The 27,939-nt window shown below is 45.7% G+C and overlaps 1 protein-coding gene across 3 annotated transcripts in view; it reads right to left on the bottom strand.

The window, feature by feature from the left end:
* Positions 1–2,284: 2,284 nt before the first annotated feature.
* Positions 2,285–27,939, bottom strand: part of HEG1 (heart development protein with EGF like domains 1) — an 83,963-nt gene continuing 58,308 nt past the window's right edge. For all 3 annotated transcript variants that reach the window (XM_069556150.1, XM_069556155.1, XM_069556144.1), the window contains 5 exons: positions 26,377–26,419; positions 26,205–26,242; positions 14,798–14,885; positions 10,718–10,892; positions 2,285–7,341 (listed from right to left, as the gene is read on the bottom strand). In XM_069556150.1, the coding sequence (XP_069412251.1) occupies positions 7,192–7,341; positions 10,718–10,892; positions 14,798–14,885; positions 26,205–26,242; positions 26,377–26,419 (494 nt within the window). In that variant the 3' untranslated portion in view covers positions 2,285–7,191. The remainder of the gene's footprint in view (positions 7,342–10,717; positions 10,893–14,797; positions 14,886–26,204; positions 26,243–26,376; positions 26,420–27,939) is intronic.

The raw sequence follows: 27,939 nt of genomic DNA on the forward strand, positions 1-27,939 counted from the left end.
TTAAAGTGTTTTCCCAGAAGTGACACATTTCACTTCCCTTCACATTTCTTTGGCCAAAACCAGTCACACAGCCATATTTCAAAGTGGGTGGGAAAGTGCAGTTACCACGTGCCTGGAAGGAAGAAAGCTGGGAGTATCTGGTGAACAGCGGAAAGTCCCTTCTGACCTCTAGGGAACCACTCACCTGTTTTCAGCCCCCTTTGATCTTGTCTTTTTCCAGAATGAAACATAAATGGACACATACAGTGGGTAGCCAATTACAGATGGCTCTTTTCGCTCAGCAGGATATTTGTGAGACCCATCCATGGTGCTGCCTGTTGAGGTAGTTGGTTCCTTCTATTTGGTGAGTGATATTTCATTGTCCAGTTGTTTCATAATTCATCAGGTGAAGGGCTTTCTAGCAGATCTTTAGTGTTTAGTCCACAAATGCCTGCTTGGGCCTTGTTTACTACCAGAGATTTTTGTTGAGTTCCCGTTCAGTTACATGTTATGGCTACATACTTACCTAACATTAGCTAGTCATCAGCCTGCAGCTACTAGAGGGGTAGGTCTCCAGGAATTTTAACTTCCATATACTTCTTCTATTGAATGATTCACCCACCCACTCACCTGTTCTTTGTTTTATCTGCTAGTTGCCAGGCATTGAGCATATCACGTTGAAAGGTCAGTCTGGGTTCCTACTTGTATAGAACTTATACTTTTTAGCCCACTAATCCCTTCATGATAGGTGAAGCAGGCTGGAGGAGAGAAGGGGAAATGACAAGAACTCTTTGACGGCAAGTCCAAGGTCTTTGAAATGACACATTAATTTTGTAATTGTCTTTCTTTTGGTAACAAGATGGCCCTACTGAAGAGAACCCATCTGTGTATGTTTCTTTGTAGTTTACAGTGTTTTCATATGAATTCTCCCTTTTCATCCTCACAACTCTGGGAGAGGCAATACTTATTATCCCCACTTCCTCAATCAGGTCAGGTAACAGGCTCAGAGAGATGAGCAGACTCTTAGGCCTGACATCACCATCTGGAAAAAAACATCCAGGAAACTATTAGGGAGTGTCTCGCGCCAGCTTGTTGAGCCTAGGCCTCCTGGTGATGCTGTAAGTTTTTATGAGGTCTATAAATATCTACCTGCATCTCTTTTTCCTGGCATCTCTCTTGTATCTAACCTGAAGTTCATGTTTGTTTTGTCAGGTGGCTTCAGGCCAACACCTTCCAGTTATGAGGGTTTAAAAGTTGTCCTGGCTGATCAATATCAAGGCAGGAGGACTCTGGCTTATATAATCTCTATATCGTGCCCCTTACCTTTCATTGCTTCCTAAACAATTGGAAAATGAGTGTGCCCTGCTGGAGTCATTTAAGTCTAAGGGTCTAAAAATATTTTCTAGATTATTACTTACTGGCAAATCAAGTCCTGAGGTGAAGGCTCAACATGGCCACGTCAGAGGTATAGGCAGGACAAGCACTCAGGCTAGCATGTGGGTGGACAGCACCTAAGGAGTTCACAGGGGAGAGTGGGTGCGGACATGCCGTGATGTTTACAGTCTGGCTGAGCTGGTTCAGAACGTGAACAGGGTCAGTTAGCAGATTCTGCCAAGGTCTCATGGGGGATTAAATGATGGGACAGAAAGCAGTGTGCTGCTCATTCCATTTAGAGATGTTTGGTGGGCTGCAACCCTGACCTAATCTGCCAAAAGGTCACCTTCATGTCCCAAGCTGCTATTACTGGCGTCTCCTAATGCCAAGGTTACTGTCACAAAGCATCTGAAAGGCTCATCCATCCCTGTCATGAAAGGCCCTCAATAAGTAATTAATGAACGAACAATCAGCCAAGCTGCCACACTCAGTGGCCATGTAAATATGAGGCCCACATCTCATCATCTTCAAGCTCCAACGTCTCTCCATCACAGAGCACAGATATGCTTACTTTACCTTCTCCTCTGAACTCTGAAGAGTGGGCACCCGGCAGTGGGAGGCATTCAGGAGGAAATTTTCTGTGTCCGAAGATTGGTTACCAATTCTCTCCAACACACAGAAAGAACAGCAAACAAAAGCAGGTGTTATGCCTGAAGTAGGCTTCTCATCCTTTAGGTCAATCCATCTGCCCATCCATCCATCATCAAGAGCATATTTCCTCACCCACAGCACTGAGCACACAGAAATGACTCAGCCCCTGCTCTGCTGCGGTGGAGTTCATGGTGTAGTTCCATCGTTTAAATGATGCCCTCGTGAAAATGAACCTGTTGTACTCTGAGGTGGTGTGTTTGTTATCACCAGAAAAACACAGTGAAAATGATATTGATTTTATTGCATTATTTTACTGACTAGAACGCCAGACTTAATAGTGGGTATAAGTATAAAAATAATCAAATTCTTACAAATAATATTTTGCTGCTACAGTACTGAATAATTAGTGAAGGTTGCAATTATAATACAACTTTAAATAACATTCTTATAATGGGTTTAACACAATCAACCAGGGGCTAAGGTTTAAAGGTCTGCAAAGAGAAATTTGGGACAATGTGAAGACTCAAAAAGTTAATTTTCCAGCTACAGGCTTCATTTAACCAAAAACCCAACAACACAAACATTAACAAAACTCACAGCAACCCCTGATGAGAGGCCTTTTAAGAAACAGGCAAAATAATATAGAAACCTGGGTTAGTTTCCCAGGTAGACTGGTTCCATCCCATCCCTGTCTAGTCCCATCCTTCCTACCCAAAAACTCTGCACCTGAAATGCACTATTATGTATCCAAGAGAGAAAAAAGAAAAGATAAAGCCAGAACCTAACATACAATTTCTTTTAAATGTGCTCTTTACAACGCCTAGAATTCAGAGCCAGTATAAGATATGTCTCTTTTTAGACCTCAATTGTCCCCTTGAGTTGCACAGGGTTTTCTGTGAGCACTTTAAATCAAATAGGATGGATTATAACATGCTTGAAAAGATACTTTAGCACAACAAATTAACTGACATTTAATACTTTGATCTTTCTAGTAGTTTAAGCAATTCCTTTCTCTGGGGATTCAAGAAAAGAAAAAGAATACATACTCAACAGCTAACTACAAAACTGTATCTGTTTCCAAGAATGCGCACGAGAACCTCTGAATGATGCTTTGTCAAGAAGGAAGGAATGGAATGTCCCTTCTAATCCCCACAAAAGTTTCACACAGAAAAGAATCTCTCTGATATTCAGGGTGGTGTTCAATAAGATACAAAATACTGAGATACTGAACTTTGCATTCTTCCTCTCTCTAAAGAAGTGCTCTAGTTTTGAAATCAGTGTATCTTAGAACCATGGGTCAAAACCCTAATTTGGGGTGTATTTCACTTCACCTTTTTTCCTTCAACTAAACTAAGCCAGGAACAGTTGGCCTGAACACCACTCTCGCTTCTACCAGCAGCATTCACAGTTACAGCAACCGGATGCCCCGACAGCGGGCAGGATGGCTTAATGGAGGCTCCAAAAAGTCACATGCGAGGACTGACCCTGGTGTGTCTACTCTGGGAACTTTCATATCTGAAGGAACATCACCCTTCAAAGACATTTTCATGGGCAGCCGTCCCATCTTAACTTTGCAAAGACGCTGCCCTCTCATTTGGGCCAACATTAAGAATGACCTCTTCAAGAACTTAACAGTTACATCTTAGTTCTTGACCTCAAATGCTGATAAATCAGCTTGATTACATTCTCCACTCAGCAATTTTGGCTCTAAATGACTTAGCTACTTCTGAAAACAAACTTTTGTCAAAGGAGGAAGATTTGTCAGCATCTAAGACATTCAACTGAATATGTTCCAGACTCTGATAATATTCACAAAAACATGCTTCCAATATGTGGGAAACACAGCCTCACCACAGGAACAGGGCAAGGCAGCACTCAGAAGGATGACTAAGTCTGGCCGCATCTGTCAAAAACCCAGGTCATCACCATACACTTCCTTCATCCAAAGCCACGTACCAATATGCTCCTTGCTAATAAGCATGAGCCAGCCACTATTAACAATGACCACAAGCATCCAAGCAATACATGTAAGGACCTGAAAGGACTTTTCAACATTTTGTTTTTGTACTTTATGGCATTAGTTTAGCTACTGCTTAACAATATTAAACACAACTTTTAAGCCCATTCTCTCAAGCTCTCTTTGATACTGTATGGTGAGGCATCTGCCAGGGAGATGAGGCAAGAGGTACAGTGGGAAGAGGGAGCCAGGCAGAGGGTATGGGCCCTGGCTCCCTAAGCCAAGGTACTGATCCCCTCTGAAGGTTCCCATGTCCGAGAAATGGGCCCTCTTGTGCCCACCTCACAAGGGTGTGGTGAAGCCAAGTATTCTGCACAGAGCCTGGCTCTGGTGGGAACACGTGAGATGCTCATTGGGACTATTCAGGCTTTCTAAAATGTCTTTAGCAAGGCTGGGTCATGGCACAAAAAATAAAAGACACCAGATTTCAGACCCTCTGGAGCTTCAGCAGACTCCACAGATGATGGTTGGCCCCAGAGAGCACTGCCCTGCTCTGAGAGTCACCACCCTCTGGCACGCCGCATGACATGGGGGTTCCATGCAGCCCCACACTTTGCCGAGGTCTGAGCGTCTTATGGGCAGCTTCCTCAAGTGGGGCCCCACACAGGACCACGGTGTCTCTGAGAGCAGGAATCACTCCAGGTGCGTTGACCAACCTGAACCTGTGCCTGGGCTTCTGGTCACGAGGGGTGCATCCAGCCTGTCCCCAGTCCCAGGGCCGTGGCCCCACCAGCTGCTTCTCAGCTCAGGGAGGACCTTTCTCAAAGTATTTTAACCCCAAGCAGGAATGAAGCCGGCCTCTCCCTTCCTCACGCAGGCGGGCAGCCAGCACTGGCACCCTAAGCCCCCACCCCTGCGAGCCGCCTAGGAACTGCATATGTGATATGACCTCAGCCTTGCAGGGTGCCTCCCTTTTTCACAGTAAGAGAAAAAACAACACTCTCAATCCACTTCACATGCACAAAACCCACTCCCAGGAAATCCTCTTTGAAACTCACAGCACACTCTGTTCTGGATGTTGGGATTCTGCTTCAGAACACTCTGGGGACAGAATGCTTCATTCGGTGAAGAGTATAGCTTCTGGACCCGGGCACAGGAGATGACCTGCCAGCTGTGATGTCAGCTGCAGGTGGCGGGCTTGTATGCCTGGGGACGGCCCCCGCTGCGGCCCTGGGTCCCGGGGGCCGGCAAGGCTCTGCAGCAGGAGCCCGGAAGCAGCAGCCTCGTCGTGGCCCGGCTTGCTGGCTCAGGTGAGCTGAGGCTAGGAGCTCGAGCTCTCCAGTTAGATGAGAGCCCACGAGGCACAGAAAGGCATGTCTGGTTGCACGGATAGAGGCAAGACCTAAGATCTCTAACAGGTGATGCTATGTTAAGTTCGCACCCACTGACAAAAAGCAGGGTTCTTTCCATGTGTCTCACGAGATGAATGGTCACACCTGAAGAGTAACCTGGCTGCGGTGGGGTGACGGTGACTTGAGCAAACCACGGGACTCAGGAATTCGCACTCAAAACCGTTAGGACGAGGACCACACTAGGATCAGATTCCTTCTGAAGAGATTAGAGAACCCTGAAGGAACAACCATGCCTGGGCTAGAACGGCCTCCAAAGGCTGCACCGTTTCCAGAAGTGTGGGTGTCAGTGCACTCCAAGCTTTAGGATGGGAACAGTTATTCTACTTCTGTGTTCACTTCATCCCGAACCAGGATGTTCAAAAGAAGATGACAAAGATCATGGGGCCACAGCGGCAGGTAAAGGCGCAGCATTGGATATGCGCCCGTGGCAGGACCCACGCCACAGCCTCATACAAACGCATGGAGCCTCCTCTCCCCAGGCAGATGCTCCATTCCCTAAACAGCCAGCAGTCTTAGTTCTCCGATGCTAACTTGAATTACACCCCTGTTTCAGGAGGGAACTCCGTAGTAGTTGAAAGAGTTACAAATTACTGTTTGAGAGAAAATAAGTTATTTCTTCAATGAATAAATAGCTTTGAGTGGTTGGCTGAACCAACCAACCAACTCTGAGTTTGTGGACGAGATCAGGGCTTCTAGCAAAGATGCCACACTGGTGGGTAAGCAGACGCGTGTGCGGATCCAGCCCAGCTCCCCTTTCTTCCTTGGGAACCGCATACCTGGCTTCCCAAAGCACTGGCATCTCAGAAAATGAACACACCTGTTCAGCCCATTTCCTGAACCACATTCAGCTGCTTTTCCATTAGTGGTGAAGTACCTACCAGCTTGGACCCAACCTGCATTCAGACTTCTGCTCCACACACAGCGGCCTTGGCCTCAAGGGTAGAGGTCTGAGCCCACACCCCGTGCAGTGCCCCCAGGGCCAGCACCTTCCCCCAGGGTCCTTGCCCAGTGCCCATAGGGCTCACCGTGGGGCGGCTGGATGCCTCGAACTAGATTCAAATGGAACTTGTTTTGCTCTGATTCAGACACGAATGGTGACATGAGAAGTAACCGCAAAGGAATAATCCTAGATAAATGTGTCCCTTTGACCGAAGAAAACAAACTAGAGCTGTGTGCTCTGCCTCACAAGTTTCAGTTCCTCCATCTAGGGGTTTGTTTGGAAAACGTTGCACAAGAAGACTTAGGAGCGTGTGAAAACGCTGCATGTTAACCCGCAGCAACTCCAAACACTAGTGGCATGTCCTTCAGTGTCTACTGTTCAGCACGCAGCTACTGGGCAGGGGGACAACGAAAGAGCATTCCACTGTAAATGAGTCACCGAATGGAGTCCCATGGAAGTGTCTGAGGGGAAGAGGCCTTCTTTCTAGAGCAGTCTTGGAAAGAATCCGAAAGGAGGCCTCCCTCCCTCCTTCTGCATTTACTAAAGTGCAAACTGAGGAAAACCTGGGTTCCCACATGGATGCCTAGTGATCAGCCCTAACTAACAGCCACTCCAGAGCTGTGGCCATGCTGTGGTCACGCGGGGACTTGACTGGATTGGCCCGTGTTCTCATTCACAGTAGCAATGAAGGTGCCGGGTGAGCAGCCTGCAGTTCCACCTCCAGGGGCTCCAGCTGTCCCCTCCACTGTGCTCACGTCCCCCCATGCCCATCCCCTTTCTGCTGGCTGCTCAGGGATGGCCCCACTAGTCCTGGGAGCGGCCCCTGGGCGGTGCTCCCCTGGTGCAGTCAGAGCAAGGGGCCCCTCTTTCTTCCGCATTTAGAAGTAGTCTCTCCTCCTGCTCTCGTCACTGATGAAAGAGGGGTTATACTGTCCGGGGAAGATGCAAGAGTGCCGTGACCCTGGGAGTCCAGTGTAGGCCGGGTAGAGTCCATTTCGTTCAAGTTCAGGATTCCTCACACTTGAGGGCTGGTGGCCAAAGAGGAAAGAAGAAAAGTCAATTTAATCTTAGGTTTAAATCTAATAGATAACAAAAAAAGAAACAACGAATGCTACATTTTGATGAATTTAAAATGGAGGCAGCTATACTTAGCATGAGAAACTCTGGGCAGGAAGAAGCAGAAGCTGGAATCAAGATTGCCAGGAGAAATATCAATAACTTCAGATATGCAGATGACACCACCCTTATGGCAGAAAGTGAAGAGGAACTAAAAAGCCTCGTGAAGAAAGTGAAAGAGGAGAGTGAAAAATTTGGCTTAAAGCTCAACATTCAGAACACTAAGATCATGGCATCTGGTCCCATCACTTCATGGGAAATAGATGGCAAAACAATGGAAACAGTGTCAGACTTTATTTTTTGGGCTCCAGAATCACTGCAGATGGTGATTGCAGCCATGAAATTAAAAAATGCTTACTCCTTGAAAGGAAAGTTATGACCAACCTAGATAGCATATTCAAAAGCAGAGACATTACTTTGCCAACAAAGATCCATCTAGTCAAGGATATGGTTTTTCCGGTGGTCATATATAGATGTGAGAGTTGGACTGTGAAGAAAGCTGAGCACCAAAGATTTGATGCTTTTGAACTGTGGTGTTGGAGAAGACTCTTGAGAGTCCCTTGGACTGCAAAGAGATCCAACCAGTCCACCCTAAAGGAGATTAGTCCTGGGTGTTCTTTGGAAGGACTGATGCTGAAGCTGAAACTCCAGTACTTTGGTTATGAAGAGCTGACTCATTGGAAAAGACTCTGATGCTGGGAGGGATTGGGGACAGGAGGAGAAGGGGACGACAGAGGATGAGATGGCTGGATGGCATCACCGACTCGACAGACATGAGTTTGAGTGAACTCCAGGAGTTGGTAATGGACAGGGAGGCCTGGCATGCTGTGATTCATGGGGTCACAAAGAATCGGACATGACTGAGCAACTGAACTGAACTGAATTGATACTTAGCAGAGCAAGGTCTCACCTACAAGTCAGGACCTCCCAGATCGTCCCTTTATGGAACCTGGGACCCTTTGCCCATTTAAGGGCAGAGTTTTAGAAACATTATACAATCAAGAGCAGCCCAGCAACCCAGACCTGGGTTAATTATTCTCTTGATTATTATCAAAAGTAATGATTATCTGATTACTATTTTGATTTTCAAAAAGGTGTTTCTCTCTGGAGCACAAAGGTTTTACTTTTTTTCTTTTTTATGGCTGTACTGGGGTCTTCGTTGCTGTGCAGGCTTCTCATTACAGCAGCTTATCTTATTGAAGAGCACAGGCTCTGGGGCACTTGGGCTTCAGGAGTTGCAACTCCCAGGCTCTAGAGCACAACAGGCTGAACAGTTGCGGCCTGCAGGCTTAGCTGTTTCTCAGCTTGTGGGGTGCTCCCTGGTCAGGGACTGAACCCAAGTCTCCTGCACTGGCAGGTGGACTCTTTACCGCTGGGCCACCAGAAAAGCCCCGGCACAATGGCTTTAGACCCTCTATGGTATTTAGCGGTGCACTACCATCCCAGCTGAGACAGGGGCCTGGCCTTTGCAAGGTTGTCTGGCCGCCCATCGGAGGGAGTTAGGACCCCAAAGCAGGAGGCGAGCTGATTCTCAGGTGTCTCTCTGATCAAATCCCACCTTAGTGGGTCGTGAGTACCTACCTAATGCAAAAGGAGTCCCTAAACTTAGACTCTGCCTCTACAGACTGCTCAGCCTACTGTCTGAAATGAAGATGGGGCTCATTTAAGTTCATGACTGCATCTCTGTAAGACAACTCTTTAGCTAATGGCCTGGGAACACGCAGCAAAGGTGGGTGTTGTGATGCTGCAGGCCTGTTAGCTGCTCTGTCCTGGCGCTGCTCTGAGGAGCCTCTAGAGAAGGGTGTGAGGGTGCGGGCACCCCAGGAGAGATACTTGCTTAGTTTCAGCTGCAGTTATCAGAGGAGAAGAACTTGCCTGAAAAACCAAGGGGAAAGCAAAGCCCTTACGTGGAAATAGGGCTTCCCTGGTGACTCAGGTGGTAAAGAATTTGCCCACAATGCAGGAGACCCAGGGTTCAATCCCTGGGTCTGGAAGATCCCCTAGAGAAGGAAAATGGCAACCGACTCTGATATTCTCACCTGGACAATTCCATGGACAGAGGAGGCTGCTGGGATACAGTCCATGGGGTCACAAAGAGTTGGACACAACTGAGTGACTAACACTATGTGGAGATACCAACAGGAACATTTGAACTAGATCGAGCTTCGTATCTACAGTCATCTTTCCCCTTATTTCTTCTTGTTTCTCTTCTACGCCAGGTTCAAATTTTTCAGTCTGTTGAAACTACAGCTTCCATAGCATGAATCGCCTCTCCCATCCAAAGTCTAAACCCACAGGTTAATCTCTAATAGCAACCAGAGGGGCTGTGCTTTTAACAGGATTGCCTAAAGCGATTAAGTCCTCACAGGCAAGGTTTCATTGCTGTACCTCTAACGGCTTTGCACGGCTTTGATCACCTGATGGCTGTTTATTTTCCAGTTCAGGTATCCCTGCCTGTGTTTGCTTTATGGCTGATGCAGTATAACACAAAAGAACTGAGCAGGCATGGGAACATGATATGGGTTATTCAATGTGGGACACAAGAAGCAAGGGTTCAAGGTGGTCTCTCATCTTTCCAAACGACCCAGTGCAGGGCCAGACATAGCAAATTATTAAAAAACTATTGAATCTTCTAAATCTTTTGACAAGTGCTGGTTGAGGATGACAGTGAATTATTCTCTTTACACTTTTTCCTAGTCCCTCAGTTTCAACTACTGAACCGCATGACATAAAGCATGGCAGACAAGAGATAAAAATGAAAGGGTCAAAGACTAAATACCATTAAGTACTTTCTCTATCTTTTAACTTCCAGTCCTGTAACTTAAAATCAAGTTCAGTGACAAGAAGTTTATTGGTACAACCTCATAAAGTACATACTGTGTTCTGTAGAAGTACTTGTCATATCTCAATGTCGAAACTAATAAATACTGTGCAGAGAGATAGTAAGTAAATTGAATATTAAATTGTATGAGTCAAAGGTATAGGCCACCATTCTCTCTTACCCTTAATAAGCTAGAGTCTTTTTACTACAAGAAAACAGAATCCCTTGGGAGTTCCCTGGTGGCCTGCTGGTTAGGACTCAGCGCTTTCACTACCAAGGCTCACATTTAATCCCTGGCCAAGAAACTAAGATTCTGCAAGTTGGAAACTAAGATCCTGCAAGTTGTGCATAGTGACCAAAAAACCAAACCAAAACAAACAGAAAAATCCCCAAACAGAAAAACAGAATCCCTTTAATTCTCCAAGGAAGTTGGAGCTGGGAGGTCACTTGGGCATGGGAATACACACCGAGTAATACACGTCCGTCATCTGGAGGAGGTTTTTGGTACTTCCATTCTCATGCATTTCAATAGCTTCTCGGCCCCATTCTTGTGAGCGAGGGTTCTTGGGGTACTCAGCATATGGGGACATCTGGAAATCCCCACTTTTGAAGATAAGTTTGCTTATGTCATTTTTATTCTTTCTGCATGGTTAAAAAAAAATTGAAAAAAGTTCTGTGAGGAAATGATATTTGTGAAAATACCATCTAGCTTTTCAACAAGGAAAAACAGACCTAAAGATACCACTATATTCTTTTTGTAATTGCCCACTGAGAAATGTTGTTATTGTTGTTATTATTTTTAGTATTTACCTATAAAAATGCAACTGGATGTAAACAAAATATGCAAAAAGCTTCCAACCCAAATGGTCAGGTTACTGGGGGGAGAGAGGACAAAGACAGCTGCAGTGGAGCAGATTTAGACTCTACTGGGGCCAGAGATCACTGCACTGTGGGGGTGGCCAGGGAAACAGGCATAAACTCACAAGGTGTTGGAGCTGGAAGGGCTTGATGGTTCTTTAGTCCAGGGGTTCCCAACCTGCTCCAGGAGCTCTGGGGGTGGGGCTTTGTGAAGGATATGACTTATCTTGGGGTAACAGTTTGCCTCTAGCAAAGCTGGGACTAGAATTCAGGCCTCCCAACTCCTCGGCCAGTGCTCTTCCATCTCATGAAGCTGTCAGGGGAAACAATGACAGAAACCGCCACCTGGCCAGGCAAAATAGTAGCCATTTGCTTGAGCTACCTTACAGCAGGAGGTCCTGGTAAGGAACTCAGAACTAATGAGATACCCAACCGGAAGAACTTGGGAGAGGCCAAAAGGAGAGAGGAGACCCCAGTCCGTATGTCCTACCGACCTCCCAGAATCCTCCTTGCTGGAGTCCATCTTGGTTGAGTAATGTGTGTACCACCAGGAAGGACACTGAGTCAGAACGATTGGCCAGAGACAACCCAGAAACTAACCCTCTCACCATAAAACCTGAGACTGCGAGCCACGTGGTAAAGCAGTTCTCCTGGGCTCCCTTACCCTGCCCTTCTCTGCCCGAGCACCCCTTGCTTTATCAGCACGTGTGTCTCCTCAGACAGTTCATTTGCACATGTTAGCAAGAGCCCACTCTCAGGCCCTGGAAGGGGTCTCCCTTCCTACAATACAGCTACTTCACAAACCATGAAAATAGTATGTTTTGTTGGCAGAAATGCCCACCCATGTATATACCCATATAAATCCTCATGTCAGCGGGGCAGGGAAACCCTAGCACAAGTTCCTTACCATTGAGAGTCCTCTGACTGCAAACTGTTGGAGGATGTATTATTCACCTTCTGTAACGGGCCTCAGATCAGACAGTAAGATAACCTGATAAGTTTCCTCCCTCCACCTCAGTTTGCTGTAAATGAACTTTCTAGGGAAGACACCACATCATTCAGAATCTTAAAATGTCCAGCATGGGCCTTAGGTGCTGTCTCTTTTTACAAGCTGAGAACAGATCTGCCTTTGTGCTGCTCCCTGTGGGGTGGAGCATCCGGTCTCAAACAATGCCTCAGTGATTCACAACGACCTTCTCCCAGGGACCATCACAAACTCTCTTTCCCCAGATGGCTGTATTACCTGACAGGGCACTTAGTAGATAGGCGGCTTCTGTGCCCTGCAGAACTCAAGGTCTGTCTCTCTAGCTCCTAGTCTCATACCCAGAACTTTATTTCTGCTTGTGCGGTTTCTCTTGGAAGCTCTGATGGCAACTTTGTAAACGACAGGTCAAGACTGAAGCCTGCGTCCCTGGATGGGAGCAGTGGGCCCTCTGCAGCCTTCCTAGAGACAAAGATTATCTTAAAATGCCCTTCGGGTCAATGGTCAAAAAGATAATTTGCTACTTTTGTAGGTCCCCTCCATCAGCCATGTCAGGGTAATTCCTGCCATTTATTACCATCTAAACCAAAGATCTGAGTTTTCCTTTAACTGAATAACCACAGAGAAAGGAACTGACTCCTTTTTCTTCCTTTTCTATTCAAAGCCCAGTCCCACTGCTATCCAGGAAGCCTAGAGCCAAGCTTACTACTGTCTGCTTATCTACATGCCTGCCACTTCTCCATTGCCAAATATTCAGGCAACCCCTTTCATCTTCGTTTGCTTCTTAATTTTCCCATTTACAGTGTAAAAGTCAATGGCTGTTGGTATACTCAGGGTTATGCAGCCATCGGCTGTGCAATTTTAGAACAATTTCATCACCCCAGAAATAAACCCCACACTCTTAAGCCATTCCTCCCCAATTCTTCCCTTGCCCATCCAGCCCTGGGCAACTGCCAGTCTACTTGGTCTCCCTTTGATTTGCCTATTCTGGACATTCAAATGAATGGAATCATACAGGTGTGGTCTTTCGTGACTGGCTTAATGCACATAGCATACCGTTTTCAAGGTTTATCCATGTTATAGTGTGATGCAGTGTTTCATTCCTTTTTATGGCAAATAACACCCCAATGTATGGATATATCATGTTTTGTTTATCTATCCATCAGCTGATAGATACTGGGTTACTTTTACCTTTTGGCTATCATGAACAACTCTACTATGAAAACTTATGTGCGTGTTTCTGTGTGAATACCTGTTTCTATTTCTTTTGATACAAGAGTGGAAATGCTGGGTCAAACGACAACTCTGCTTGACGTTCTGAGGAACTGCGACTTTTTCAAAGTGGCTACACCACTCTACGTTTTCACCAGCAGTGTATGAGTGTTCTACTGTCCCTACATTCTCACCAACACTTGTTATTTTCTGGTTTCTGTTTGTTTTAGTAACCATCTTAATGTTTGTGAAGTGGTATTTGATGCCGTCAGTTTTGACTGCATTTCCCTGCTAAAGACATTGAGCATGCTTCCATAGGTTTATCGGGTATTTGCATATCTTCTTTACAGAAATGACAATTCAAGTTCTCTGCCCAGTTTCAACTGAGTTGCCTTTGATAGGGACAGAGCAAAGGAACAAAATAGGTGATTAAATAGTTAATCCCACTAAGGGATCATAAGTAAAGAAAAAAGTATGGGAGACCCCCTATAAGTTAATGGTCACTCTAGAAAGCAGGTTTCCTTAACCACCACCAAAGCAACCACCTTGCTTTGAAACAAAACCACGCCACACAAGCCCAAGACAAGCCCCTAAACAATAAAACAATGGTAAGACAAGACCCACATTCTGCCCAGTAAGGTCAGTAAGTTAATGATTCCCAAGACGTGTTCCCCTGTGCACACTAAAAACAAAAATACAGGGAAAAGAAAACATTATGCTCAAACCTGAGACGGTTTACCGTCTTTAGCAGAGGTCACCACCCTTCTGCTAATTTAAACAGTGCCATGATAGTCCTGGCTTGATCAAGCAGGAATAAGAAAACTCCCTGCATGACAGGGAGAAGGAGCTGACGATGGAAGCTTGACATCTGCTCAACAATGGCTGTCTCCCCTGCCCATTCTTCCTTTGATTATAGAACTATGGCCCACTACGTTCTTAGTACAGCACCCTCCTGCCCACCTGCTTGTAAACCTCAAAAGCATCTTATTCTCATAAAGGACTTTTCATCCGTCACTTCGCTGAATTCTTTCTGCACCGAATCTACATGCTACCAAGTCCCAAAATGTGTTCTGTGGTTTCACCTTTTTATTACCCACTTGTAAGGATTCCTTATATATTCTAGATACAAGTCTTCTATTAGGCATATGATTTGCAAATACTTCCTCCCCTTCTGTATGTTGTCTTTTTTCACTTTCTTAACAGTGTTCTTTGAAGCGAAGAAGTTTTCATTTTAATGAAGTCCAATCCCTTTTCTCCTGTTGCTTGTGCTTTTGAATACTCTTTTTTTTTTTTAGTGAAAATCCCATTTGCTGTCCTTTTCTTTCCCCAGTGGCAATATCTATCATGAGTTTCCCTTTTCCCTTTTTTTAATGGTTCAGTCACACAATAGGATTTAATACTGTAAGCCACCCCACACATTCTTTTAAAAGGGTAAAAAATTGACCCTGGCTTAGCACAGGCAAACAGAATTAGACTGTGGACCCTTGGCACTCACCTGCAACAGGTAACAATCAGTGCGATGCCCAGGATGAGTAGAAGCCCACCTCCTGCAGCCGCGATCACCACAGTGATAAGCTGATAGGCTAAACAGGTTTAAAAAGGAGAAAAGTGGATTGGGAGCAGACAAAGAACAAACAAAGAAATGTCCCCAAATGGTCCCGTTCCCCAGCCCACGGCTTCCCCATGCCTCAGCTGGTGACCACTTTTCATTTTCTGGGCCCCCAGCAAAAGCTACTTGGGCCAGTTCTGCATTTTCTCCATCAAAGAGGGAGGAGAATGAGCCAACCCAAAATATGTCTCTTTGGTATATTATTTTGAGCTGATATTTTTGAGAAACTGCAGCATCGGAGAAGGTCTAAAAACTGAGTATTATTAATAGTTACCCTTTTGTAAGGGAAATGTACATTAGAAAGAGACTTGTACCAGGAAGAAAGCTAGTATCAGAGAGAACTTTTTCACCTGACTTATCTGCTTGGCACACAACCTTTGTTTCCCAAACATTTCCTCTTCTCACTTTCCTATAAACTGCACTTTCCCCTTTGAAACCCTAGACACCTGGCCTTTTCTTCAGCTCAGGAGGGTATGTGAGCCTCAATCATCTGGCTGCCTTTTGAGTCCCACATCTTTGTGGGGTCCCCCTGTGTATTCACAGAATTAAAATAGTTTTTTCTCCTGTTACTCTGGCTTTTAATGGGGGTAGGGATGGCTCAGCCAAGAATCTAGAAGGGTAGAGGGAAAATGACTTTTCCTCCCCCAAACTATTTTGAGAAGAGTTCCCCATTCTTAGCCCCTCCTAGAACAGGGGCTCCCGGATTCTACCTGAAGACCAGCCTAATGGCACTGTTACCAATTCATGGTCAGATGAGAAAAATAGGAGATGCATGCATGCATTTTTTAAAACCTAAACTTGGTTTTGTTTCTTAGTTTTAATACTTTCTAAAATTTGGTCCTTCTTACTTTTTTCCCTCACTTAATATAGATGCATTTTTAAATGTGTAAATTATGCCTCCAGTAAAGCTGGTTTTTAAAAAGTAATTGGGAGAAAAAGATAATATTTTCTTGGTTACTTCCCATTCTTTGGAGTTTTTTGAAATTTTTGAATTTATGGTGATATAAAAATTTTTAAATACAGTTTTAGGTTCTTACGTGGTAAAATAAAAAGAAGGCAACCACAATTTTATAAGCATCACTGCATAACCTTGGATAGGAATTAGATAGTCTCAACACACACATACACATTGAATTTAATTATCAGAAATTAGCAGTCATATAAACAAGCACTTATCATGTATAATAATATAAATTTTAATTAATTGATTTCATACCTGTGTATTTCTGGGAAAATCATATTTTCAATATAATCTATTAAATATTCAGGTTATTTTTTGCTGTGGAAATATGATTATAATTGTGCTTTCAGGCTGTAAGGTCCAGTATGAAAAAATAAAGAGCCAATAACTGGATCTTCTATAGTAAATTAGGATGGAACCATGCTCTCTAGGTATTTAGGTAAAGTCAAAGGATAATGCATAGAGGTGACAATGGGCAGATAGTGAGAGAGGAGCAAATACAAGAGCAATACAAATACCCCCAACCATTCACCTGTCTTTTCTTGAAATAACTAGCACAGAAACCTGATTACTATGAAAGATCATCAGTATTAAGATACCCAGAAAACAAAGTCAAACCAAGAAATGAGTTAATTCTCTCCCTCACCTCCTGACACATGTGGTCAAGCTTCATTTTTTAAAAGTGAGGACAAAAGACAAACCTCATGCATGTATCAGCTTCTCTTTATCTCCACCAATACAACCTAGGCCCCCGCTTACCCTTGACCAGACAAATGTAATGTAAGCACCTCCCAACTCATCTTTCTGTGCCCAGGGTTGCCCACTCAATTGAAAAACCAAACCTAAGCACACCACTTCCTTGCTTCGAAACACCTTGAGTGGCACCCTTTGCTCCCAAGCAGAGACCCAAGTCTAGTTCCTGCTCTGCTTATCCCTCCACACCAAGTTCATGCTTTCTCACTTCCAGCAAAACAAGCACGCATTTGTCTTGGAAGTGACCCCTGCAAGTGGCTGCGATTGTGGCAGGCTCCCCTTTGAAACAAACACCCTAAAAGCCCCCTTTGTGTCTGAAAAGAGACAAAGACAGTGGAGACCAGTGCTTCCCAAACCATCCATGGTCAAGGGCCAGTTTTTTTGGCTTGTGCTTTTGGATATTATTTTTAAATGAAGAAAATAAAGTCTCATTTGTTCCTTTGTCTTTTCCCCTGGGCACCGGCTCTCATGAATTTCTTTCTCTCCTTTTTATTTTTAAAGAGTCTACTGCAGACCAATACTAAAATACAACAAGGCTATTCACTTTACAAAGGATCCCATGCTTGGGTGTCATAGCCGCATTCATGTAAAGGATTCTAAGTGCTTACTTATTGTTTCTGTACCATCTTGTAACTGTCTTGTCTCCATTCACAGCCCCCTCCGCCACTTTGACTGTCTTGTCTCCATTCACAGCCCCCTCCGCCACTTTGACTGTCTTGTCTCCATTCACAGCCCCCTCCGCCACTTTGACTGTCTTGTCTCCATTCACAGCCCCCTCCGCCACTTTGAGGGGCGCTGTGTTATGAGGTGGTTCTATATGACTTCAGGTCCCCTTGATTGTGACAAAAAGGAAGTTGTTTTTAAGAATGAAGCTATTGGGGGAGCTCCCTAGAGGTCCAGTGGTTAGCACTCTGTGCTCTGATTGCCAGGGCCCAGGTTCAATCCCTGGTCAGGGAACTAAGACCCTGCGAGGCATGTGCACGCCAAAACAAAACAACAAAAGAAGTGACTGTTTTGCTATAAAAGTGAAAACATGTTTCAGGATGTCATCACCCACATCTACGGCTGCCCACAGCTCTTAATAGCACAGCTGGGAGCTTATCAATAGGAGCCTATGAAGAAGCACCATGAGTGAGGGAACACACAGATTCTACACACTCAAGTTTGTGAGGCCTCTCTAAGAGCATCCAGTCTGGAGAAGGCTATCCTTTGCTGATCTAAACAGCTTTCTGAAGACCTTGGGACACCAGTTCCTCCCACCTCCCAAGGTAAAGGAGACTCTTCTACCAGCAGTGCTGGAAGTTGTGCAGCAGTTTAGCCCCATGAAGATCATCTTGCTTGTCAACACAAGTGTCTTGGTTCCCTAGAAACCTGCTCTGGAAACAAGACCTCTGGCTTTTGTGCTGACAACTGGAGATCAGCTGAACCGTCTCTCCTGGGAACCAACTTGTTGAAAGGAAACCTCAGTTAAGTTTAGACTTTATTCCTTTCATCTGCCCTTTCCTGGAACAACAGTGTAATTAATAAATATGTCATTAGTTTGGACTGTTATTTCCTTATCAACTTACTAAGAAACATTACCCCGTATGCTATAGGCCAGTGCTTCTCCAACTTTTCCTGTCCATCTGAATCCCCAGTTCAGTTCAGTTCAGTCGCTCAGTCGTGTCCGACTCTTTGCGACCCCATGAATCGCAACACACCAGGCCTCCCTGTCCATCACCAACTCCCGGAGTTCACTCAAACTCAAGTCCATTGAGTCAGTGATGCCATCCAGCCATCTCATCCTTTGTCGTCCCCTTCTCCTCCTGCCCCCAATCCCTCCCAGCATCAGAGTCTTTTCCAATGAGGATATGTTAAATCTCAGATGCCTGGTCCCCACCCCAAGAGACTTGATTCAGCAGGTCTGGGCAAGGTCCAAGAAGTTGTATCTCTGGTAAGCTTCTAGGGGATGGAAATGCTATCAACCTGCAGGCCAGACCTTGGGTGGCACTGGCTTAAATTATGCAGGAGAGGAAAGAACACAGGACTGAAAGCCAGAAGACCTCTGTGCATGTGAGCTCAGAGAAAGCGTCTGGGAGGGAACTCACAAAAATGTTCAGACATCAGTGCCACCTCGGGTACTGATGGACTGGTACTTTCTTCATGTTTTTCTGCCTCCCAAACTTTATTCATGTCTTTCTATATACATAGAGACACACACAACCTTCTCTAAATCCAGAAATTATATGTGTATATGTGTACCTATATAATTTACTTTATACACATACATTTTTAAAAAGTCATTTGATGTTCTCTGGCAGCTATTTCACTGGAAGCTTGTAATAAGCTTGTAGATAATGTAGTCATGGATCTTTCTTCTCACGTTGCTGTTGTTCGGTCGCTAAGTCACGTCCAATGCTTTAGGACCCCGAGGACTGCGGCACGCCAGGCTTCCCTGTCCTCCATTCACTATCTCCCAGAGCTTGCTCAAGTTCATGTCTATTGAGTTGGTGACGTTATCCAGCCATCTCATCCTTTGCTGCCCTCTTCTCTTTTTGCCTTCAATTCTTCCCAGCATCAGGGTCTTTTCTAATGAATCGGCTCTTCACATCAGGTGGCCAAAGTATTGGTGCTTCAGCTTCAGCAACAGTCCTTCTAATTAATATTTAGGGTTGGTTTCCTTTAGGATTGACTAGTTTGATCTCCTTGCTGTCCAAGGAACTCTCAAGAATCTTCTCTAGTACTTTTTTCTCATACCTGCAGTCAAGTCAGCTCAGGAACTGCAACTGATCTTTCACATTAAGGACTGATTTAGATTTATGATGAGGCCACACAATGATTACAGTGCATGGGATTATATCAACGCATACTATAATGTTCACTAATCCTGTAGGTTCCCTGCATGTTCAGGTGAGAGTGAAGGTCATGGGTGTTGTCTTAGGGTGGTCTGTTCTATCCTTCCTCCTTTGAAGAGATCCTGCAGAACGATGATCCTGGAATTCTTTGTTTTCCTTTGTCTTCCACATTTGTTGACATTTCTTTATTCTTCTTGTGGTTTGATCATCAGTTTAGTCCAGTTCAGTCGCTCAGTCGTGTCCGACTCTTTGTGACCCCATGAATCACAGCACACCAGGCCTCCCTGTCCATCACCAACTCCCGGAGTTCACTCAGACTCACGTCCATCGAGTCCGTGATGCCATCCAGCCATCTCATCCTGTCGTCCCCTTCTCCTCCTGCCCCCAATTCCTCCCAGCATCAGAATCTTTTCCAATGAGTCAACTCTTCGTATGAGGTGGCCAAAGTACTGGAGCTTCAGCTTTAGCATCATTCCTTCCAAAGAAATCCCAGGGCTGATCTCCTTCAGGATGGACTTGTTGGATCTCCTTGCAGTCCAAGGGACTCTCAAGAGTCTTCTCCAACACCACAGTTCAAAAGCATCAATTCTTCGGCACTCAGCTTTCTTCGCAGTCCAACTCTCACATCCATACATGACCACTGGAAAAACCATAGCCTCGACTAGACGGACCTTAGTCGGCAAAGTAATGTCTCTGCTTTTGAATATGCTATCTAGGTTGACCATAACTTTTCTTCCAAGGAGTAAGTGTCTTTTAATTTCATGGCATAGGTTGCTGTTTTTGTCATTGCTGTTGCCATTTTTCATTAAGCCAACCCACGCTGGGCCTTAGTCTTTCCTATAAGCCGTATTTGTCCTTGCTTATATGGTTATTTGGAATCTATAGGACTGTCTGCTTAGCCAACCCCCTCCTGGGAACTATCCACTCCGTTCCACATGCAGGGTTTAGTGGGGCAGTCATGCTTATACTTTAACACCATCCCAAGCCACAAAAGTTTGGTCTGGGAGTAAACACAAGATCCCAACTGGATCAATTAGTTCTTCCCAGGAATCTCATTTTGGGAGACAGAACCTTTTATTTAAAAATGACCAAAGTACTGACACACACTCGAAGCTGTCTGCTGAGCCTATTCTCCATTGTGAGGCGGCGAGTTTGTGCACAGACCCACAGTAAGAGCCAGGACAGAGATGAAGATGGCTCCATGTTAACATGTGCTCTGAAAAGAAGGTACCGACCTCCTCTGCTGAGACTCCCCACAACTCCCTGATTCTTGCCACTCCTGAAGCTGGAATTTCATGATTTCCAATAATCCATCCTCATTGTTCAAGCTAGCTACATTTATTTACCCCAGAAGAAGCTTAGCCAATTGTGATACTGATTTATAAGAAATAATTTTTATCTGTTCCCCATCCTTGTTCCAGGCATAGCTCCTAAAACTCTAGGAATTTCCTAAGCTTGCAGAGCAGTGGTATCTTTTCGTACATTAGTGACAGCTGGATAGCCCTTAGGTAACTCTTGGATGGATGTCTGCTGCCAGGGAAACCAGTTTGTGATTAGCCCATTAGAACTTTCGACCCTACCGCCAACCTCCTGGGAAGGAAGAGGGGCTAGACACTGAATTCAATCACCAATGGCCAGTGGTTTAATCAACTGTGTCTGGGTAATGAAGCCTCCCATAAAACCCCAAAAGGACAGGGTTCAGAGAACTCCAGGTTGGTGAAGGTTGGGAAATGAGGGGAGGATGGGATGGCTGGGAGAGGGCACGACATTCCCGGCCCTTCCCCTAACTTGGCCTTGTGCATCTCTTCCATCCAGCTGTTCAGGAATTCTCTTTTATAATAAGCTGAAAAGAAAAGTGAAAGTCGCTCAGTCATGTCTGACTCTTTGCGACCCCATAGACTGTCCATGGAATTCTCCAGTATTTGCCAGAATACTGGAGTGGGTAGCCTTTCCTTTTTCCAGGGGAATCTTCCCAATCCAGGCATCAAACCCAGGTCTCCTACACTGCAGGCAGATTCTTTACCAGCTGAGCCACAAGGGAAGCCCATGAATACTCGAGTAGGGAGCCTATCGCTTCTCCAGCAGATCTTCCCAACCCAGGAATCGAACTGGGGTCTCCTGCATTGCAGGCAGCTTCTTTACCAACTGAGCTATCAGGGAAGCCAACAGCTCAGAACTCAAACCAGTGGAAATGCTATGTGTGGCAGGAGTCACTCATAACACACTGCTCAGGAGGAGGACGAGATCATTAGTCATCCAGCAGTAAGCTTGAAGTCTCGTGCATCTCTTAATAAGCTGGCATCTAGTAAAATCTTTCCTGAGTTCTGTGAGCCAGTACAGCAAATCAATGGGCCCTAGGGAGGAGGCCACTGGAACCTCTGATCTACAGCCAGTTGGCCAGAAGCACAGGTGACAGCCTGGATGCGGAACTGGGGTCTGCTAGGGAGGGGCGTGGGGTGGGAAAGTCAGCAGACCCAGCCCTTAAGCTGTGGGATGCACCTGGAGACAGTGTCAGAACTGAGATAACTGGCTTAGTGATGTGGAAAAAAATACATCGGAATTGATGTCAGAACCGTACCAACCCATATGCCTTCCTTTAAACTCAGGCCTCGTTACAGACCTTTCTAGGCGGCCACATTCGCTTCATTTTAAAATCCTTTCAGTTCTCCCACTTGCCTCTCACTGTGTTCATTAGTGACGTGTGGTTAGGGTTCTGCCGCTTAAATCTTTCCACTCCTCTTACATCATCTCTCCTTTAGAACTCTGTTCACAGCGTTCCTTTTTTTTTCCTTTTGAAATTTCCCTTTCTCGCATCTACAGACTGTAAGCATGGCTGTAACACACAAGAGTAGGGAGAGTTGCAATCCCCTCTTCCAGTGCTGCTTCCTTTCAGTTCTGATACCAAGTGAGAGGTTTGCTGTTAGCTGCATGAGACTTCCAGCTGACTGCTGGATAACTAATGATCTCTTCCTCCTTCTGAGCAGTGTGTTACAAGTGACTCCTGCTGACACACAGCATTTCCACTGGTTTGAGTTCTGCTGCTGCTGCTGCTGCTAAGTCGCTTCAGTCGTGTCCGACTCTGTGCGACCCCATAGACGGCAGCCCACCAGGCTCCCCCGTCCCTGGGATTCTCCAGGCAAGAACACTGGAGAGTGTTGCCATTTCCTTCTCCAATGCATGAAAGTGAGAAGTGAAAAGGAAGTCGCTCAGTCGTGTCCGACTCTTCGCAACTCCATGGACTGCAGCCCACCAGGCTCCTCCGCCGCCCAATGTAACTACAAGGTGAAGACTTCATGCACCTGCCACCAGACTGTGGGTTGAGGCGGGAAGACAAGGCAGAAAGATCTGTCAGCTGAATGTTTGGTTTCAGTGGAAGAGGAAGACACCGCCAAGACACGCGGGAAACAGACTCCACATCCGCCTGGCTGCTCAGGGAGCCTGGCAGGGAAGGAGTCTCCACCGGAGAGATGCAGGGCATTGGAATGGAAAGGGTGCCTTACAAAAGGATGTGTCATGGATAAGGAGGAGGGATGGATTAAATTGTCTGCAGCCAGAAAAAAGTAATCTAGGAAAATTATCTGACGATGTTCTATCCTCACCAAGTGACAGTGACCCCAAACAGAAGAATGGCAATACAAAGAAGAAAAAAGATTTTAAATTGATAATAAGAGGGGATGGTTAAGTAAATTATGATATATACAGAGCAGAATTTAACAGAACTGTTTAAAGTCACCTTATAAATTTATGCCAATGAAAACACAGCACAGTTTACTAAGTTCAAAGGCAGGTTACAAAACAGTATCTTCTGTGAGATCCAATTTCTGTTAAAAAGACACACATACAAACCTCTGGTATACTGCTTCTTAAACTGTGAGATGTATGCAAATCTGCCTATTAACTGAATCCAGGAGTCTGGTTAAAATTCTGATTCTAATTCAGTAGGTCCAAAGTGAAGAGGTTTGAAATCCTGCATTTCTAACAAGGTCCTGGGTGCTGCTGGTGGTCCTGTCCACCACATGTCATAACAGGGATATACAGCAGGGTATTAGCAGTGAGGTTTAATGGGTGATGAGATTTGAGTTTTCTTCTTCCCTTGTATCTCTGCTAATTAATTTGGATTACAGAAGGAAAAGTAAGGTACAAGTTTTTTTTTTTATGTTATGAAAAGACAAAATTCACCTACTTTAAAAAGAGAAAAACAGGTGCAGCAAACCATGTGGTCATGAGAGATATAATAAAATTGCGAGAAGGAGCCTCTATAAAATTCACGCAAAGAAGGAAATGTGCCTGCCTGAGAAAGGCTGCGAGGGGGACAAGGGGAAGTGAGGGCACTCTGACAACCACTGTAAGAATTCTAGAGCCACAGGACAGCGGCACAAGAAAACAGAACTGCTGGGATCTGTGGTATAAACACATACTTTACATGGAAAGGAAACTAAAAGGTAAGCAGTGATAAGACAGGCGCAGCCCTGCCCTGCCCGGCGCGGGTGCCCATGGGGACCAAGGGATGTGAGAGGAGAGCTTGTTCTGCCCTCTCCAGTCTGAAGGACGTTCTTTATGAGGAGCGACACGTGAAATCTGGGGGCAACTAGAAAGCTAATAGGCTGCAGAAAGGCAGGTCAGAGGCTGTGCCTAAAGCCTGAATACAGTAGAGCTGGCTGATTCCCAGGAACGCAGGTGTGAGGGAGCCACAGGGCCACGTGCGCGGTTGGACAGAGCAGGGTGCCCTATCTCACAGGGCTTGGGCAGCAGAGCACGTGTCCCCAGAAGGCTGCAGAGAGCAGTGGTTCTTTTCTACAAAAGGTCCAGCCTGAGTCCGACCCCCAACAAGGCATTTAAACTGTCTTTGGTGGCGACAGCAGAAGTGACAGGGGTGGGTGGTTATCTCTGTTATTTGGCACAAAACACCAGGTGACAAGTCACAGACCTCACAAGGCATTAGCCATCAGCAGAGGTGGGGGCGCTGATCGGAGATGGCATGTGCTGGTTATTATCAGTGACTATTAATTGCTTTGTGACACTGACATGCAAACAGATGTCAAAGTCATAAAGTGGTATTCATGCCATCAGAGTTAACCTGAGTTCCCAGCAAAGCGTGGCCCAACAAAAGGGGGCAGAGAGCTAGCCATCCAGGCCAGAGTCTGCCCTCTGCTGGAAATGACTGTGATGACTCCGACAAAAGGGAAGAAAAGGAAATCTCAGGAACAGAGAGAGATCCTGCTGCTTCCAAGACCCCACCCACATCATGCAGAGACACAGGAACTCACAGAACGGTCAGTGGATGTGGCGTACATCATCTCCACATTCGTGGTATTTAATGATCTCTGAAAAGCAAATCACTAACTGCCATCAAGAGCAACGCGCTAGTCCCTTCTCTTTCAACCCTTTTGAGGGTTTTTCACTGATCCATTTTTGCTCTTCCACTCACAGAGAAATAGGAAGCATTTTCTAGTGAAACCTAGTCAGGGAGCTGTTTGACTACAAGCAAGTGAGAAGTACTGGCTCATCCTACGCGGGGCTGAGGAGCCCCAGGAGGACAGGCAGGTGGGTCCTGCTTCCGGCTCAGCCCCAGCTGGCTACATCTCTCCACGCATCATCGAGTCTCACTCACGCTCTTACTAAACCAAGTACCCCTGTGATATCGTGCTATAAGGAAGATCTACCTAGTCTTCACCCTCCTCCCCTGTTTCTTCCATGAGAGCTTTAAAAACACTTGGAATGTATGACTGATGGGGTTAGGGGAGCATCTCTTGTTACATAAAGTCATGTCTACTTGTGGCAGAGTAAACTTAAGACTATGGACTGCTGGCAGATTCTACAGAATGAGGGACAAAGCTATCCTAAAATGCTGACTGTTATTATTCCTTCTTCATCCTATATCCTAGAATTTCTTTCAGTGGTTTTGCAGGTCACTTAAACTTCTTAGGTCTCAGGATAAGAAAATGTCAGTGAAAGTGATCTGAAATGAATCCCAACTGCTTTTCTCAGAGAAGTCAATTGAGTGTGAAAATGCCACATGGACGGTCAGTGCCCCTCGACCACTGTACTCCAGGGGCGCAGACGTCAGCTAAGATCAGGGGCCTCTGCAGTCTGCGTCCAGCCATGACTCCCGCCCTGACGACACTGGTCTAAATGGCCCCATGCCCTCTGTCCTCCTTACTGCCTCCTGACTTGATTTTCTTGATCAAAAATGCCTTCCTGCTCTAAGACTTGCTAGTTCTACAGAGGCTACTGACTAGAGTCTAAATTCTCAGGCTCTATCAAAAACCCCAAGAATTTGATCCTCACATACTCTGCCTACCTAATCCTTCACTCTCTAGCTTCCTCTCTGTCCTCAGCCACACCTGCTTACATGTTGTCCCCCAAAATCACAGGCCCAGGCTGGCCCAAGACCTTTGTTCAGGTTGTTCCCTCTGCCTGGATTCCTTCTCCCTCCATACCAGTCACTGCCAGTCTTCCTCCAGTTCCAGCCCCTCTAAGAAGTACCCAGGAGGCTCTTCTATTCTCCTGGGGGTGGTCCCTCCCTCCCAGCCTCATTTATTGACTGATACTCCTCTGTCCAGCTATCTAGGAAATTTACCTAGGTAAATAAATGTTTACCTCCCCTACAAACCTCCAGCCCTGGTGAGCACTCTGCTCTCCAGGGAGCTGGGAAGACAGCAGATGTGACCTGAGGGTGAGGGGAGGGGACAGACATATGTCAACAGCCCTGCGCACATGGAACTCAGGACGCCTGCACACTTACGGTTTCCACAGTTGAGACCACCAAGGCCGAATGGGCAACTGCGAGTTGACAGGAAGAAAAAGAACAAGAATTAGTTTCAAATATCAGAAGAAATTACTGAGGCAATTTACCTACATGACTTCTAAAGAAGGTTTGGAACAAATTCGTCAGAATAAATGAACATGCTGCCTACCTCATACAGGTTTCATTTTCAAGCCTATATCCATCTTCACAGGCTGAAAGAGAAAATGAAAACCCATGATCGTGTCTATTAACTTATCTTGGCCCAACTGATGGTTAATAAAACCAGCCACCCTAAAGTTCACAAGAATATTCTAGAACCAAAAGGCTGCAAAACAGCTTTGTTGTAGGTTATTTAGTTGCTGAGTCATGTCTGACTGCAACCCTATGGACTGTATGCCAGGCTCCTCTGTCCATGAGATTTTCCAGGCAATAATACTGGAGTGGGTTGCCATTTCCTTATCCAGGGGATCTTCCTGACCCAGGGATTGAACCTGTGTCTCCTGCATTGGCAGGTGGATTCTTCACCACAGAGCCACCTGGGAAGCCCACAAATAACTTTAGAATTATCTAAAACCTGGCCTAAATACTGCTGCCAGCTCAATCTTTCATTTCATCAAAAAGACCCCCAAAAGTTAACCTCTTAGTGATTCTAGCTTCTCAGCTATTAAAAAAAAAGGGGATAATAATAATTTCTTATAGTTTCTTGGAGGGGATTAAGGAAAATGAAGCATGCAAATGCCTTCCCACAGCACCCAGCATACAGTAACCACTACCTGTAACTGTGATCATTATCTAACATTTGCAGTTATTTCTGGAAGTTCCCTGTGGTCCCTGAGTAACTTCCTTCCATAAACACAAAGGTAAATGCCTCACCGTCTTTAATGGAAGTCAAGCCTTCTTTCACCTGCCATTGGCTCCGTTAGCAACCGTCCCTCAGGAAGTGAGAAAGCCATGGTCCATGGCCAGTGTCCTGAGAGAATGCTCACCCTGCAGTCTGTGTAGTGGATTCTGGACATACCTAGCTGAGCCCTAATCAGCACACCACACGAGACTACAGCTTTCAGCCCTCTGGCACTGCGGCTTATAGACCACTGCTTCACTGCAGGCTGTGGGCCAGCCATTCCCCTGCATCAGCAGTTCCTGCCCTGATCTGATCACCGAACAGTTTCAGCACTACAATAAGCTGATAGAACATCACGAGCTGTAATGTGTGCTTGGATGAAAGTAGATTATAAAAAATAGCCTCTCAGATAAATTCATTGGTGCAAGGAATGACAGAAATTTGACTCATGGTTAATGTATGATATACGCTGCACACAAGAATCACAGTTAAGTAAAGGTACACAGCACAGAGCAGTAATCGCTAGACAGACAGCACACACTGATGGCAACGTTTGAGAGCCAGCAGCACATGGCTCAAAGGCTGCAGGCGCCACAGATTGGGAGATCGCTCACAGACTTCCCTTCAAGAATCAGCGCATAATAACATTTAACTACGTGGGCTTCCCAGGCGGTGCTAGTGGTAAAGAACCCGCCTGCCAATGCAGGAGACATCGATTTCTGGATCGGGAACATCCCCTGGAGAAGCCCAAGGCAACCCACTCCAGTATTCTTGCCTGGAGAATCCCACGGACAGAGAAGCCTGGTGGGGCTGCAGTCCACAGGGTTGCAAAGAGTCGGACACGACTGAAGTGACTTGGCACGCACACATGTAGACGTGCTTGATGTTGTT

The sequence above is a fragment of the Ovis canadensis genome, chromosome 1, assembly GCF_042477335.2.
Source record: "Ovis canadensis isolate MfBH-ARS-UI-01 breed Bighorn chromosome 1, ARS-UI_OviCan_v2, whole genome shotgun sequence".
Lineage (NCBI taxonomy): Eukaryota > Metazoa > Chordata > Mammalia > Artiodactyla > Bovidae > Ovis > Ovis canadensis.